This window comes from Tenrec ecaudatus, chromosome 13, assembly GCF_050624435.1.
Source record: "Tenrec ecaudatus isolate mTenEca1 chromosome 13, mTenEca1.hap1, whole genome shotgun sequence".
Classification (NCBI taxonomy): domain Eukaryota; kingdom Metazoa; phylum Chordata; class Mammalia; order Afrosoricida; family Tenrecidae; genus Tenrec; species Tenrec ecaudatus.
The window spans coordinates 6254141-6265979 of record NC_134542.1 but is presented as its reverse complement, the minus strand read 5'-3'; the positions used below and the strand labels follow the sequence as shown (position 1 = coordinate 6265979).

At 52.9% G+C, this 11839-nt stretch overlaps 1 protein-coding gene across 2 annotated transcripts in view; it reads right to left on the bottom strand.

The window, feature by feature from the left end:
- Positions 1-11839, bottom strand: part of USP40 (ubiquitin specific peptidase 40) — a 58114-nt gene that overhangs the window by 13992 nt on the left and 32283 nt on the right. Inside the window, exons 14-22 of one of the 2 annotated variants that reach the window (XM_075530296.1) lie at positions 9797-9881; positions 9360-9430; positions 7130-7434; positions 5013-5136; positions 3927-3984; positions 3597-3698; positions 2167-2220; positions 1444-1532; positions 389-475 (exon numbers count right to left, since the gene is read on the bottom strand). In XM_075530296.1, the coding sequence (XP_075386411.1) occupies positions 389-475; positions 1444-1532; positions 2167-2220; positions 3597-3698; positions 3927-3984; positions 5013-5136; positions 7130-7434; positions 9360-9430; positions 9797-9881 (975 nt within the window). The remainder of the gene's footprint in view (positions 1-388; positions 476-1443; positions 1533-2166; positions 2221-3596; positions 3699-3926; positions 3985-5012; positions 5137-7129; positions 7435-9359; positions 9431-9796; positions 9882-11839) is intronic. The other variant, XM_075530297.1, reaches the window with a different exon arrangement.

Here is an 11839-nt window from a genome sequence, read left to right as displayed (position 1 = left end):
CTGTGGCCTGGGTCTCGTGTCAAAGCCCTGCCTGAGGAAGAGCCAGAGCCCAGTGTGGCCTGTGTGTGGACATAACACAGAAATATGCCAAAACAATAGGGATGGTGGCATTGAGTAAAGAAAGCACCCTTTCTTTCTATTCATTTCTGCATTTCCAAATTTCCACAATAAGGAAGCATTCCTGATTATTGGGGAAAAAAACCCTGTAATTTTGTTTAAAAAATTTCCTCTTGGCACAAGCTTCCAAAAACGATTCCTTTAGGAAGGACACAGCACTAAAGTGCAGCAGGTCAACCACAGCCGCGGGCGCTCCAATCCCAGCATTGCTGCGCTTCTCCCTCAACCAGACACCCAGGGCCCCCGAGACCAGGAGGACAGCCCGACTGACCTCTCTCACGGTGAGCGTCTCTTCTACGGTGATCTCCATCTCCACCCCGCGCTGAACGCCACTCCCCACGGAGAACAGCAGGAACAGCTGCGGTGGAGGCAGAAGCACCACTTAACTCCGACCCTACGACGTTGTAAGCCAGTAAGAGCCTGCTCTCTGTCACGTGGAGGGCCCTGGGCTGCTAGGAGTTGGGTGCTGGGCTGTTAACTGAACAGCTGGCAGTTCAAACCCACCAGCCCACGCACGGGAGGAAGATGAGGCTGCTCTCTAGGGTCTGAGCAGGAGGAAATTACTGATGGCAATTGTCATGTAAGAATAAGAGGGAGAGCTAAATTCGTCTTACAATTCCCCACTCCCCAGAAACACCGGAGGTTTCAGGCCTCACAGGTGCTCCAAACACAGGAGTGAGGAGCTGTCAGTCACTAACCAGTCATTCTTTCCCCTGAGCCTTTTAGCTGCAATTTAATGTTCTGTCTCGGGGGTCCATACAATTCCCAAGGCCCCAAAGGAATGATGTCTGATGGCTCGGGGCCTGTCTTCCCTCATGGGCCCTCACTGCTGTGCCTTGTCTCCTCCCAGCTGGACATGCGTCCACGCCTACTTGTGGCCAAGTGGAACGCTGGGAAAGACAGGCCCAGAGACCTTGACAGGAAGGGTGCATTTCTGATTGCGGTCTGTGATGACAGGGCTCCGTGCGTACTTATGGGAGCACAGCCTCATCTTTCCCTGCGGAGCAGCCGGCGGGTCTGAACGGCTGAGCACGTGGTCAGCAGCTGACCCTGTGCCCCATCGGGACCACGACACTCTCCTCGGGAACATGCTCGATAGGTAATATTTTGAACTTAATCACTAACAATGATGAGGGAGCTTCAAAGAATGGGTGGGAAAAATTCCATGTTTTAATTCTAATTTTGCACAAGCTTTTTGAAGCCCCTTTATATCCTAAAATAAAAATGTATCATTGAAAGGCTAGGAGGGGGAGGAGGGGATAAGAGATGGCATGGCAGCACGAGTTAATGATTCAATGCAGGGCAGAGGCCCTGGGCCCACCCTACCTGAGTGGGAGATGGTGCTTTCCCAGGACACAGTCCCAGCGAACTTCCCAGCTGCAGGTCTGCCTCCTTCACGGTGTAGCTGTCTGGCACTGTGGGGAATGTGGGCAAGATGATGAACATTCCCAGTCTTTCTTTGAGAATTAACGCTGTTATGAATAGAACTGCATTACAGTTCTGTCCCTCGGTGTTTATTCTGTAGGACTGGGAATTCTTACTATCTGTGCAGCTGAGCATGTGCTAGATTCGTACTTATTGGTTCACATCGATCCAGCGTTGAGGAACATTTCTAGAAGGACCTACTAACTTCTCCCAAGACTACCACCAAGCTTGGCTTGTCCACAAATAAACTCATGGCAAGAGGAGCTCAGATGCAACGACCAAAGGCTCCAACCTAGAACCGATTACTACAATAAAATTTGCAAGATCAATTTAAAGACCTTGAAAATCAGTCTCAATCGAGCTCTCTAACCAGACCGTGACTCTGACTACAAGGACAGGTGTTCATGTCAGCGGCAGCACAGACACGTTGGTGCTGCTGGCTTTGGTGTTCTGTGACGATCGGTGGGAAGTTCCTGGATGCACAAGATCCTACAAGTCAAAGCTTCTCAAAGGCAGGAGGTGGATACTTAGAAGTTCGTGAATTTACTGGACGTCAATGTTGAAAGTACAAGCGTTAAGAGCGACAGGTAGTGCCTGCTTCTGAAGGCAACCAAAGGGACTTACCTGGCGCCAGCAGCCTGCCACCTCTTTCAGTGGGTCTCAGACAGGTGTGCTCGGCTGTAAAGAAGCAGCGGCTCATTAGTGCAGGCCCAGAGGAACCACTTGAGAGGCTCTGCTGTGTTGTTCTGAGTGCCTGGTACTGTATGGATAGCAGGGGACACAGTACAAAGACCATCATGGTCTGCACCTCCGTGAGCCCTGTTTGATAGTGAGGTGGGCATCAGCCACAGTGGGACAGTGGCCATGACAGTGGAAGTGCTCTGAAGGCACTGGGAAGAGCAGGGCAGGGTGCTCCGGGGAGACAGTGGGGCCAGGTGAAAGCCAAGAACGGTGCTGCTGAGAGCCCAGGACTGCCGGGGTTAGTAGACAGTGGGACGCTAGGAGACAGGCCCACGAGGCATCGGGAGGGGGATGTGGACTAGAGCAAGGTTCCTGAGGCAGCGGGCAGGTGAAGCAGGCTCTTGTGGGGTTGGTTCCAGGATGACCCCAGATCCAATAGAGAAGCACTCCACGCTTTGAGCAGAGGAGCGCCAGGCTCCCAATTGACCAAGGGGCTTCACAAAGCTCGTGGAATATAATTCCATGATTTTTCCCTCCCATGACTCCATGCAGCTCAGAAGCCCCCTCGTCTATCCCCAAGCTCCACCCGTTAGATGAAGAGTGGTGGGAGGAGAAGCAAGCTCAGGGACAAGGGCTCCTTAGTCGGCCTGCCTGAGAAATGGCAGCCATCTCACATGCGCAGCTCAATGAGTCAGACATACATATTTGGATTGGACATCACCAGCAAAGTCAGATGGAGATGACTTTTCCAAATTCCCTTCTGCAGGCAGTCCCACCTCACCGACCCAGTACTGAGCTACCTCTGCCAGGGGGCTTAGACTTGCTTCCTCCAGAAGCTCATAACCAGCCAGCATGCACCCGTTCTGCGTGGCGTGCTTGGGAGGTTCATGCAGGTGTTGCCCGGGGCGGTGGTGCACTGCTGCGGATGGATGGATGGATCTCTGGATGCTAAGCAGCCTTCCTCTGGACGGCTAGACCACAGTGGGCTTACCCAATCCCTTGCTCACACACGAGCGCGGCTTTTGGGAGAACCTCTTGTGCACAAAGATACCGTGTACGTTCGCATCTCTCCCGGGTAGAGGAGTGGGCAGGGCCAGGGTTGGTGAGTGGGCGGGTCCTATCTAAGACGGAATCCTTCCCAGAGGCACCCTACCATTTCACATGCCACCACCCCTTTGCACCTAACTACACATTTAAAATGGGTGACAATTTAGTGATATATAAATTATACCCCAATAAAGCTATTCAATAAAACCCCATTTTGAGCAAACAGCAAATGAAGGGAGCATTTATGTCCTCCTACATGAAAGAACTTAGGTACATGTAAATATATGCAGGGCTTCAGATAATTTCCTGGAAAAAGGTGACCGTACTTGACGTCCACTTTCCTGGGCAGGTGCAGAAGGAAGCCCCACGGGTCTGCAGAGCAGATAGGGAGCAGCAGACCCTGCTGCACGGGTGCCCTGGAGCCGAGTCTGCGGAGGAGCACAGACAGGACTCGCAGATGATCTGCACACGTACAACACAAGCACAGGACCAAACATCCACATTTGTCCATTTTGGGTGGTAGGTGTGTAAATTTTCCCTACGTTTGTACTCTTCTATATAGATATATATATGTGTATGTATATATAAATATTAATAAATTCCAAAATTAAGATTCAATGAAACCAATAAACCAAAAAGCAAACATAAATGATTACCTAGTTCCTCCATTAATTTTAATTCTTGTATGGCTTTAATTCGAATATCAACCACCACCTAAAACAGAGAAATAAACTAGTGACTGTGTATAAGTTGAAAACAATGGGGGGGTGGGGGGAAGACGGACAGCCAGTGCCTAAGAAAGCCCCGAGAACAGTCACTCAGCAAGTAGGGTCTTGTGTCTCTTTGATGAACAGTCTCCATCTCCCAAACTCATTTCCTTCTATACCATCAGAAAACAGGACAAAAACGAGTAAAACCCTAGCAGTGGTGCGGTGTGGTGGCAGTGCGGGCAGCTGGGGTAGAGAAACCACCCAGGCTTCCTGCTGCGAAGAAGACAACACTGACGCCCCGACTTTCCTGACAAGGAGACAGGAAACAGCAAGAAGCATGGGGAGGAAACACTGTGGCGGATTCACAGAAACCCTCTAAGAACGGGTGATACTGATCCACAGGCAGTATTCAAAACCCCCACTTATTTTTATAGTAAGTGTTTTTTCATTCAGAGTACATTCCTACAAGTCATAAAACTCGGAGAATTCAAGGGTGCAATGGCTTTATTCTCCTTTCCTCTCAGAATCCTGCAATCAGCTTTGGTGGGAATAGACATTGTAACAGAAGCCACCCCAAGGTAGCAGGCATAGACCTTACTGTGCACCTTAAGGCATGGGCGTGTTTTATCTACGAAAAAGATTTCAATAGGCTTCTTTCAACTTGTTACTTTGAAACAAAACCAAACAACCCACCACCCACACAACTAACCAAACCCCTGTGCTGAACTGGGCCTGGGTGAACTTGAAAGCAGGCTGGGGCTGGCCGGAAGGGCATGGCAGGGAGCACAGGGTAAAACTTGAGTAAAATTTACGAGAAACTAAAAATAAAACTACAGCAGCAACACAAAACAGAATGTTTTGTGACCAAAGATCCCACCCACGAAGCCTGTTCCCATAGGCTGAAGGCAAACAGATGCGCCATCAACAGTCCAATGGGGGAGTGGCTGTGTTGTTTGTGTGTCTGCGGTGTGGTGTGGGGGACGTGCGTGTGTGAGAAATCACCTGTGGTCGGTGGCGATGGCATCTACTCACTGTGTCAGCAGCTGCTGCGATCAGAACCTGCTGCTCTGCAGACGGCCCCCCGCACATGTTTTTAACCTGGAGCCAGTTGGTCTCTTCCATCTGAGGGTGCCATCTCTCTGGTCTGGCAGACACACTGAAGGTAAAAAGGCATTTCAAAAACTCTCTTCACACAGGGTTCTGTGGACCGACAGTGAATGCTTCTCCTCGGGCACACCCTCTAACTCTGGGTCCCACAGTGACCAGGTCTGTCCGATCAAGGGTGTGCTCTAGGACAGGCATCTACGGAGTCTCTAGTCATGACTCTGAAAACTCTGGCTTCTACGGCTCCTCTGCTGCCGTGCTCTCCAGAGCCGCCGCTGCGTTTCAGAACCTGAAATTGCTTCTGTGCCTCTTAGCCCGTGTACTCCTTTTCTGCGACTCCACGACAGGGAAGACTTTCCAGCACCGACACAGTGGGAACGGATGGAGACGTCCATGGGGCTGCGGCACAACGTCCGGCTCCCCCACGTGCCGACACTTTCTAACCACGCACAGCTCTACAGAGGTGGTGCCAGTGTTTTCTCCACTTCTCAGGGACACTGAGCAGCGGCACCTTCAATACGTGGGTGTGTGGGGAGGGGAGGCAGTGTGGTGCAGTGCCTTCAGAGCTGGGCTGTCACAGGAAGGGCGAGACAGGCAGTAAGAGGCAGCAAAAAAAGGGCTCCAGTCGGATTTACCGCTGCAGTGGAACCCCGAAACCTCACCGGAGCAGCTGGGACAATCTGAAGAATCATGAGGAATCACCTTATGAGACTTGTGTAATAAAACACCCACACGAACTAGCTGCTTTTGTCATGAAAAAGGTCCAGCATTTTCTTCCTGAGTACTCCTTTGGTTTTATAGAGGCGCTTAGCAGAATATATTCCCGCCACCTTACAGCAAGCAGCCTAGACGACTGGCGGTCCCAGGTTGGGAGAGCAGCTCCCAGGTCTTGCTTGGTAGAGAAGAGGGGCGGAGGCCTTCAAGGAGACGGAGGATGCCGTGGCTGCAGCAGTGGGCTCCGACCTACGAACAGCTGTGAGGGTGGCGCGGGCCCGGCGGGGTCCGTTCTGTTACTGCAGAGGACGCTCCTTGGAGTTGGGGCCAACATCCACCACTGCACAACCAGCGCCTGCGTGCCCACGGCCGGGACGGCTCTCAGCCAGAACTCGCCGTAGGGCAAGAGAAAAGAGCCCTGCCTGCTGACTGTCACCAGCTGCTTCCCAGTGGACACGTGAGCCCTCAGCTCCCCAAAGGTCTACCGTTTTGGTAACTCCAAGGAGCAATTCTCCCGTGTCCTGTGACGTCACGACCGTGACTGTGAACAGACTGGAAGCCCCCTGTGCAGCAGGGGGAGGGGTGAAGGGCTTGCTGTGAGAAGGGCTGGGCTCCATCGTTCCCACCCACTGTTGGCGAGTCGGTTCTGACTCACAGCACAGGGCGAACATATGCTTTACGGAAAAGGGGGGCCATGTCTGTCAGAGCAGCCGGTGGCTCCATGGACTCAGAGGAGCCCCTTCACTGTGGCGCCACTTCACACGGAGGGTACAGTAACAGTAAAGCAGGCCTCAGAGACGGCAGCTAGCCGTGCGGGGCCGCTCTCCCAGGGCTGCCAACCATCCATCTCATGCATCCGAGTCCCTCTCCCGCGGCTCCGGTGTCAGGGCTTCAGCTCCCGTTTCCCGTTTGTTTGTCACGAGGCACCGGCTCTGTGAGAGCGCTGCTCTTTTTCTGTTTCACTGCACTGGTCACAGAGAACCAGTCTGAAGCTCTGCCAGGAGGAACTGCTGGCAAGTGGGCGTCTGTACCCCAGAGGACTGCCTGCAGAGCGAGCAAACCGGTGACAGCAGGGCTATCTGTATTACTGAGTTCCCACATTTACCAGAAACCACTTCCCAACATCATTTGTTCCCCTCAGACTCGCAGGGACAGCTCTACCCTCTCCTATCGAGTCGCTACGGGTCGCCTGACTGAGGGCAGTGAGCAGGCATTCCTGTGCAGACTGAGAGTTCATGTCTAGGGTCACAGGGAGTCTCAGCATGGTCTTATCGCCATTCGCATAAAGCCTCCGTGTGCTCACACAACATCCTCTCTTTCCAACGAGTCACCTGTAGCCGTTACCGGCAGCATCCTGAATGAGAACGGAGCTTCCGTCCCGGAGACCTTGCTCTCTGAAGGTCGTCTCCAGGTCTTCCGTGGGCAGAGCAGTCCAGCTCTCTTCTCCTGAGGAGCCGGCCCTGCTCACAAAGACGGCCCCTGCTGGGATTGCTAAGGCGCTGAAGAGAGCGGCGACTGGGGCATTCGCTGGGAACACGTGCTGACGCTGTGCCCCTTCCCTGCCGGCTGCAAGATGCAGAACCGTTAACAGCAGGGGCTCACAGTCAGCACCAGTTTGAATCTGGACGCCGCCAACCTAGGAAACAACAGGAAGACCATGTGAGGAGGGCTTGCGTTTGTGACGAAGCAGTCACACAGAGGGCTGCGCGTGCAGAACAATCCTTGGTTCCCCCCCGACCACAGTAGTTTTCACAAATGTCTATTTTGAAACGTTTTCTCCCTTTTCTCGACCACTCGCTAGCCTGACGTGCTTCTGGAGTTATTTCTCCTCACACAGACGCATCCATGAGGGCCAGAGTGACTCCCCAAGACGCAAGCCCGCCACACTGCCCGGCCCTGAGAACAGTGCTGGCAACTAACTGCCCACAAGGTGGACCGCTAACCCGGTTGCTATCAAAGGCCTCCCTCCACCCACCAATCACCTGCCCCGCCCCCCCTCAAATGCCCCAGCTTCCTGCTCCACGGGTGTGTGTGTGTGTGTGTGTGTGTGTGTGGTGGTGGTGGGGGTGGGGACACAGCACTGCTCCACCCCAGGGACCCTAGCGGTCATTAGTTGTCATTACGACTCAAGTAATGCTGCCATCAAAGTCACAGCTCCCAGGGCACCGGGTCTCACAGCCCGAGAGCACTAGCCGACCAACCCCACCAATTCTAGAAACCCCTCCCAGGCGATGTACCACAGATATAAAGAGAAATCAGAGTTTAACTTAGAGTTCCAATGCAGTAAGACCAGGCCCTTCATCGCCCACCACTGAGAGCTCAGTGCCCGTGCCTTAGTTCCCACTGAACAGACCAACCATGTCGTTTTAGGGTCTTATCTCCCCATGAAAACCAAATGCGGACCAAGTTCCTGTGGGCTAAGAGATAGGCATGTCAAGAAGACTGGGTACTGTCCCTGTCACCTAGGAGCTCACAGCTGGACAGGGGACAGACAAGCCAATGATTGTGTGAAGGTACAAAATAAGACCCGGCTTTGCACTGAGGGTTGGAAAGGTTGGTGCAGGAGGGGACCCCCAGCCAGGAGGGAGTGGAAGCGGTCTTTGTACAAGGGGCACTGAAAAGGAGTCCAGCGAGCAGAGGGTGGGCCATGGAGGAAGGCAGGATGAGGAGCTGGGGCTAGGAGGGAAACGGCGAGGCACTTAGATGCTTTCTTGGGAGGGAGGGCAGGGCGAGCAGACGGAGGGTCCACTTGAGATGCCCGTGGGATAATGCAGGGGCCCTGCTGGCAGAGTGGGTTACATGTAGGGTCACTAACTGCAAGGTCAGGTTCAAAACCATCAGCCACTCAGCAGCAAACGGAGGCGTTCTGTCCCCATCAAGATTCGGTCTCGGACGTCGGACAGTGCAAGACATGACAAAGTAATAATTTATAAATTATCAAGGGTTCGTGAGGGAGGGGGAAGAGGGGAGGGAGGGGAAAAAATGATCTGATGCCAGGGGCTTAAGCGGAGAGCAAATGTGAGAATGATGAGGGCAACGAATGTACAGATGTGCTTTACACAGTGGATGTATGTATGGATTGTGATAAAAGTTGAATGAGCCCCTAATAAAATGATTAAAAATGAATGATTTGGTCTCGGAAATCCACGGGGGCAGTTCTGCTCTGTCCTGTAAGGCTGCTGAGCTGGAACCCCCATGAGGGCAGTGTGTGAATAGAATCGCGTCGTCGTTTGAGGAGAGAGATCTGGGGCTGGATCTGTGGGGAGGGGAGCTGGTCCGAGGACATCCTGAGAGTGACTGAGCTGCTGCCCCTCCTTCCCGACTCCGACACCACCCTCTGCCCCCGTGCCTGCACGCTCCGCCTGCATCGGGCCAGTGCACCACTGAATCCTAGCTGTACACACTTCCACACTGAGGGACACCTGTGCACCTGCCAACACCTGTGCTCCCAGCCACAGGGAGAGCCTGGTGTGCTGCTGGTGCTATGCCTGACCGTCACAGCGACGTTCTGGTATCGGACTGCCTTCACACAGGCTGAGGCAGATGTCCCTGATTTTTTACCTCCACCCCGTTCCATACAAAGATGTCTTCCTCGTCAGCCACTTCCAAGTCACTCAGGGTCAGTTCGTCTCCTAGAAAGATAGGGCCATGGGTGGGAACATTCAGCACGAACTCCAAGATCAAAGACGACTTGCTACCAACCTGGAGCTGAGAGTTCAGCAGAAAGCTCAAGTCATAGAAATGAGGCTCAAATGCTTGCAAACCACCTTGCCCAAAATCTGTGTCACATTTAACAATGATAGAAGTAGGCCAAGGGGTAGCTTGTGTCTTAGAAAACCTACACCATCCTCATGTGAGAAAAATGTCGCACACGTTATGTAAATTAGGTATGTTCTAAACTGGCTCACGGATTCGTGTTTGTAAGCGGATGATGTGATCCTCTCCGCACGTGTTCTGGAGGGTGGGGAGGTTGATAAGGAGCACACAGCTTCCCTCACCATCGAGCGCCTGGTAGACGTGAAGTCCTGCTGGGAGGAGCTTGGCGATGCTGAGAACCATATCTCCTTCCCAAAATCCGAACAGCTTAGGGGAGAGAGAGAGAAAGAGAAGGCGCAATGAGAAGCGACGTACATGCGCCATGTGCCACTGTCACATGTAGATGACACAAGGATTGAGCAATGCAGACCCCCACCCCCACCCCAGGCGACAGGTCTGGTTAAACAGGGAAAATCCTAACATTGTCCTCTCATGCTTCCTGGCCAGGACCCTGACTCCCCCACCCCCCACCCAAGCCCCCCGGCTGTCTGGCCCGTTCGTTCCGCAGGATGGACTTGGAGATCGACATCCCAGTCTGGGAAAGGACGCAGGAAGCGGGATGAGTGCGCACTGCTCAGGGCCTTGGAGCCCAGCCTTGTGGACTCCCGTCTCGTTACTGTGTTCTACACATTTCTAGAACCAGTCTCTGGGACTGCGGTCACCTCCCCAAAATGGTGGCTCACCAAGGTCGCTCTCCGCAACACTGCCCGATGTTCCTCCTAGGAAATCACCTCAGATGGCCAAGCACCTCGTGCACTGTGTCCACGCCAGGCTCTTGGCAGTGGCTCACCTCTAAACGAACAGTCACTAATAGTGACTAGGTAAGATGGCACAGAGCAGAGGGCATCTAGAACTCACGGGGAAGGTCCGAAGGCAATGTGAAATGCCACCCAAACAGATTCAGATCCCCAAGTTTGTCTCCTCCAAACCTGCCAGAGTTAAGTTAGCAAGAAACGTTCAATGCCAAAGTTTGGAACTACCAGACTGTTTTAGAAATGTTGATGCTGACTCAATGCCTATCCAACTCTCCAACCGCAGAAGACACACGTCACATGGAATGAAAATGAGCATGACCTATCAACACGTGTGTGTAGTGCTTGGAGGAACGTGCACAGCACTAAGCGCGTACATCTAAAACTGACTCTCCGTGCTTCCAAAGACCCAACAATGTGCGTAAACTACAGAACAATATCACGAACATCACACACTAGTAACATTTTGCTGAAGATCCTCCAACAAAGGCTATGGCAGTGCACTGACTGACAGGAGCTGCCCGAGGTCAGGCTGGGCTCAGAAGAGGACCTGGAACAAGGGATAGCATCGCCCATGTCGGATGCATCCTGGCTGAAAGCAGAGACTACCAGAGCGATGTTTACTTACGTTTCGTTGACTCTGCACAGGCGCTCAACTGTGTGGATCGTAACAAACTGTTCCCTGAGAGGAACGGAAATTTCTGAACGCTTCACTGAGCTCCTGTGGAACCAGCACATGGACCAAGAGGCAGTGCATGAACACAATAAGGAAATGCTGTACTACAGCGGTTCTCAACCTATGGGTCCCGACCCCTTTGAGGCTGAACAACCCTCTCACAGGGGTCTCCTGATTCATCATAGTAGCAAACTGACAGTGATGAAGTAGCAACAAAAATAATTGTATGGTGTGGTGACCACCACATGAGGAGCTGTCTGAAAGGGTGGCGGCGTGAGGAAGGCTGAGAACCCCTGCTGTCTTGTTCAAATCAGGAAAGGTTTGCATCAGGGTGTATCCTCTCCCCATATCCATTCACTCTGTGTGCTGAGCAAGTAATGCGAGAAGCTGACACATGCAGAAGGAGGCGGAAGGCCTACGAACAACCTGCGATATGCAGACAGCACCACCTTGCTGGCAGAAAGCGACGATGGAGATCGAGGATGACAGCCTTCAGAATGGAGTGCAAGTCAAGGTAAAGACCAAAGTCCTTACAACTGAACCAATAGGTATCATCATGACAGGTGACAAAAAGACCGTCAAGCATTTAATCTTCCTTGGGTCTACAGTCAGGGCTCACGGAAGGCGCAGCGGAGAGATCAAATGGCTGACTGCTGTACAAGACCCAGCCACAGTGCTGAAAAGCAGAGTGGCCTTCCTTCGAGGACTAACGAAGGTGATCTCACCCAGGCCACGGGCTTTCCAATGGCTCCCAGGCCCGTGGGAGCTGCACACAAGAACAAGTGCCGTGCAGGAAC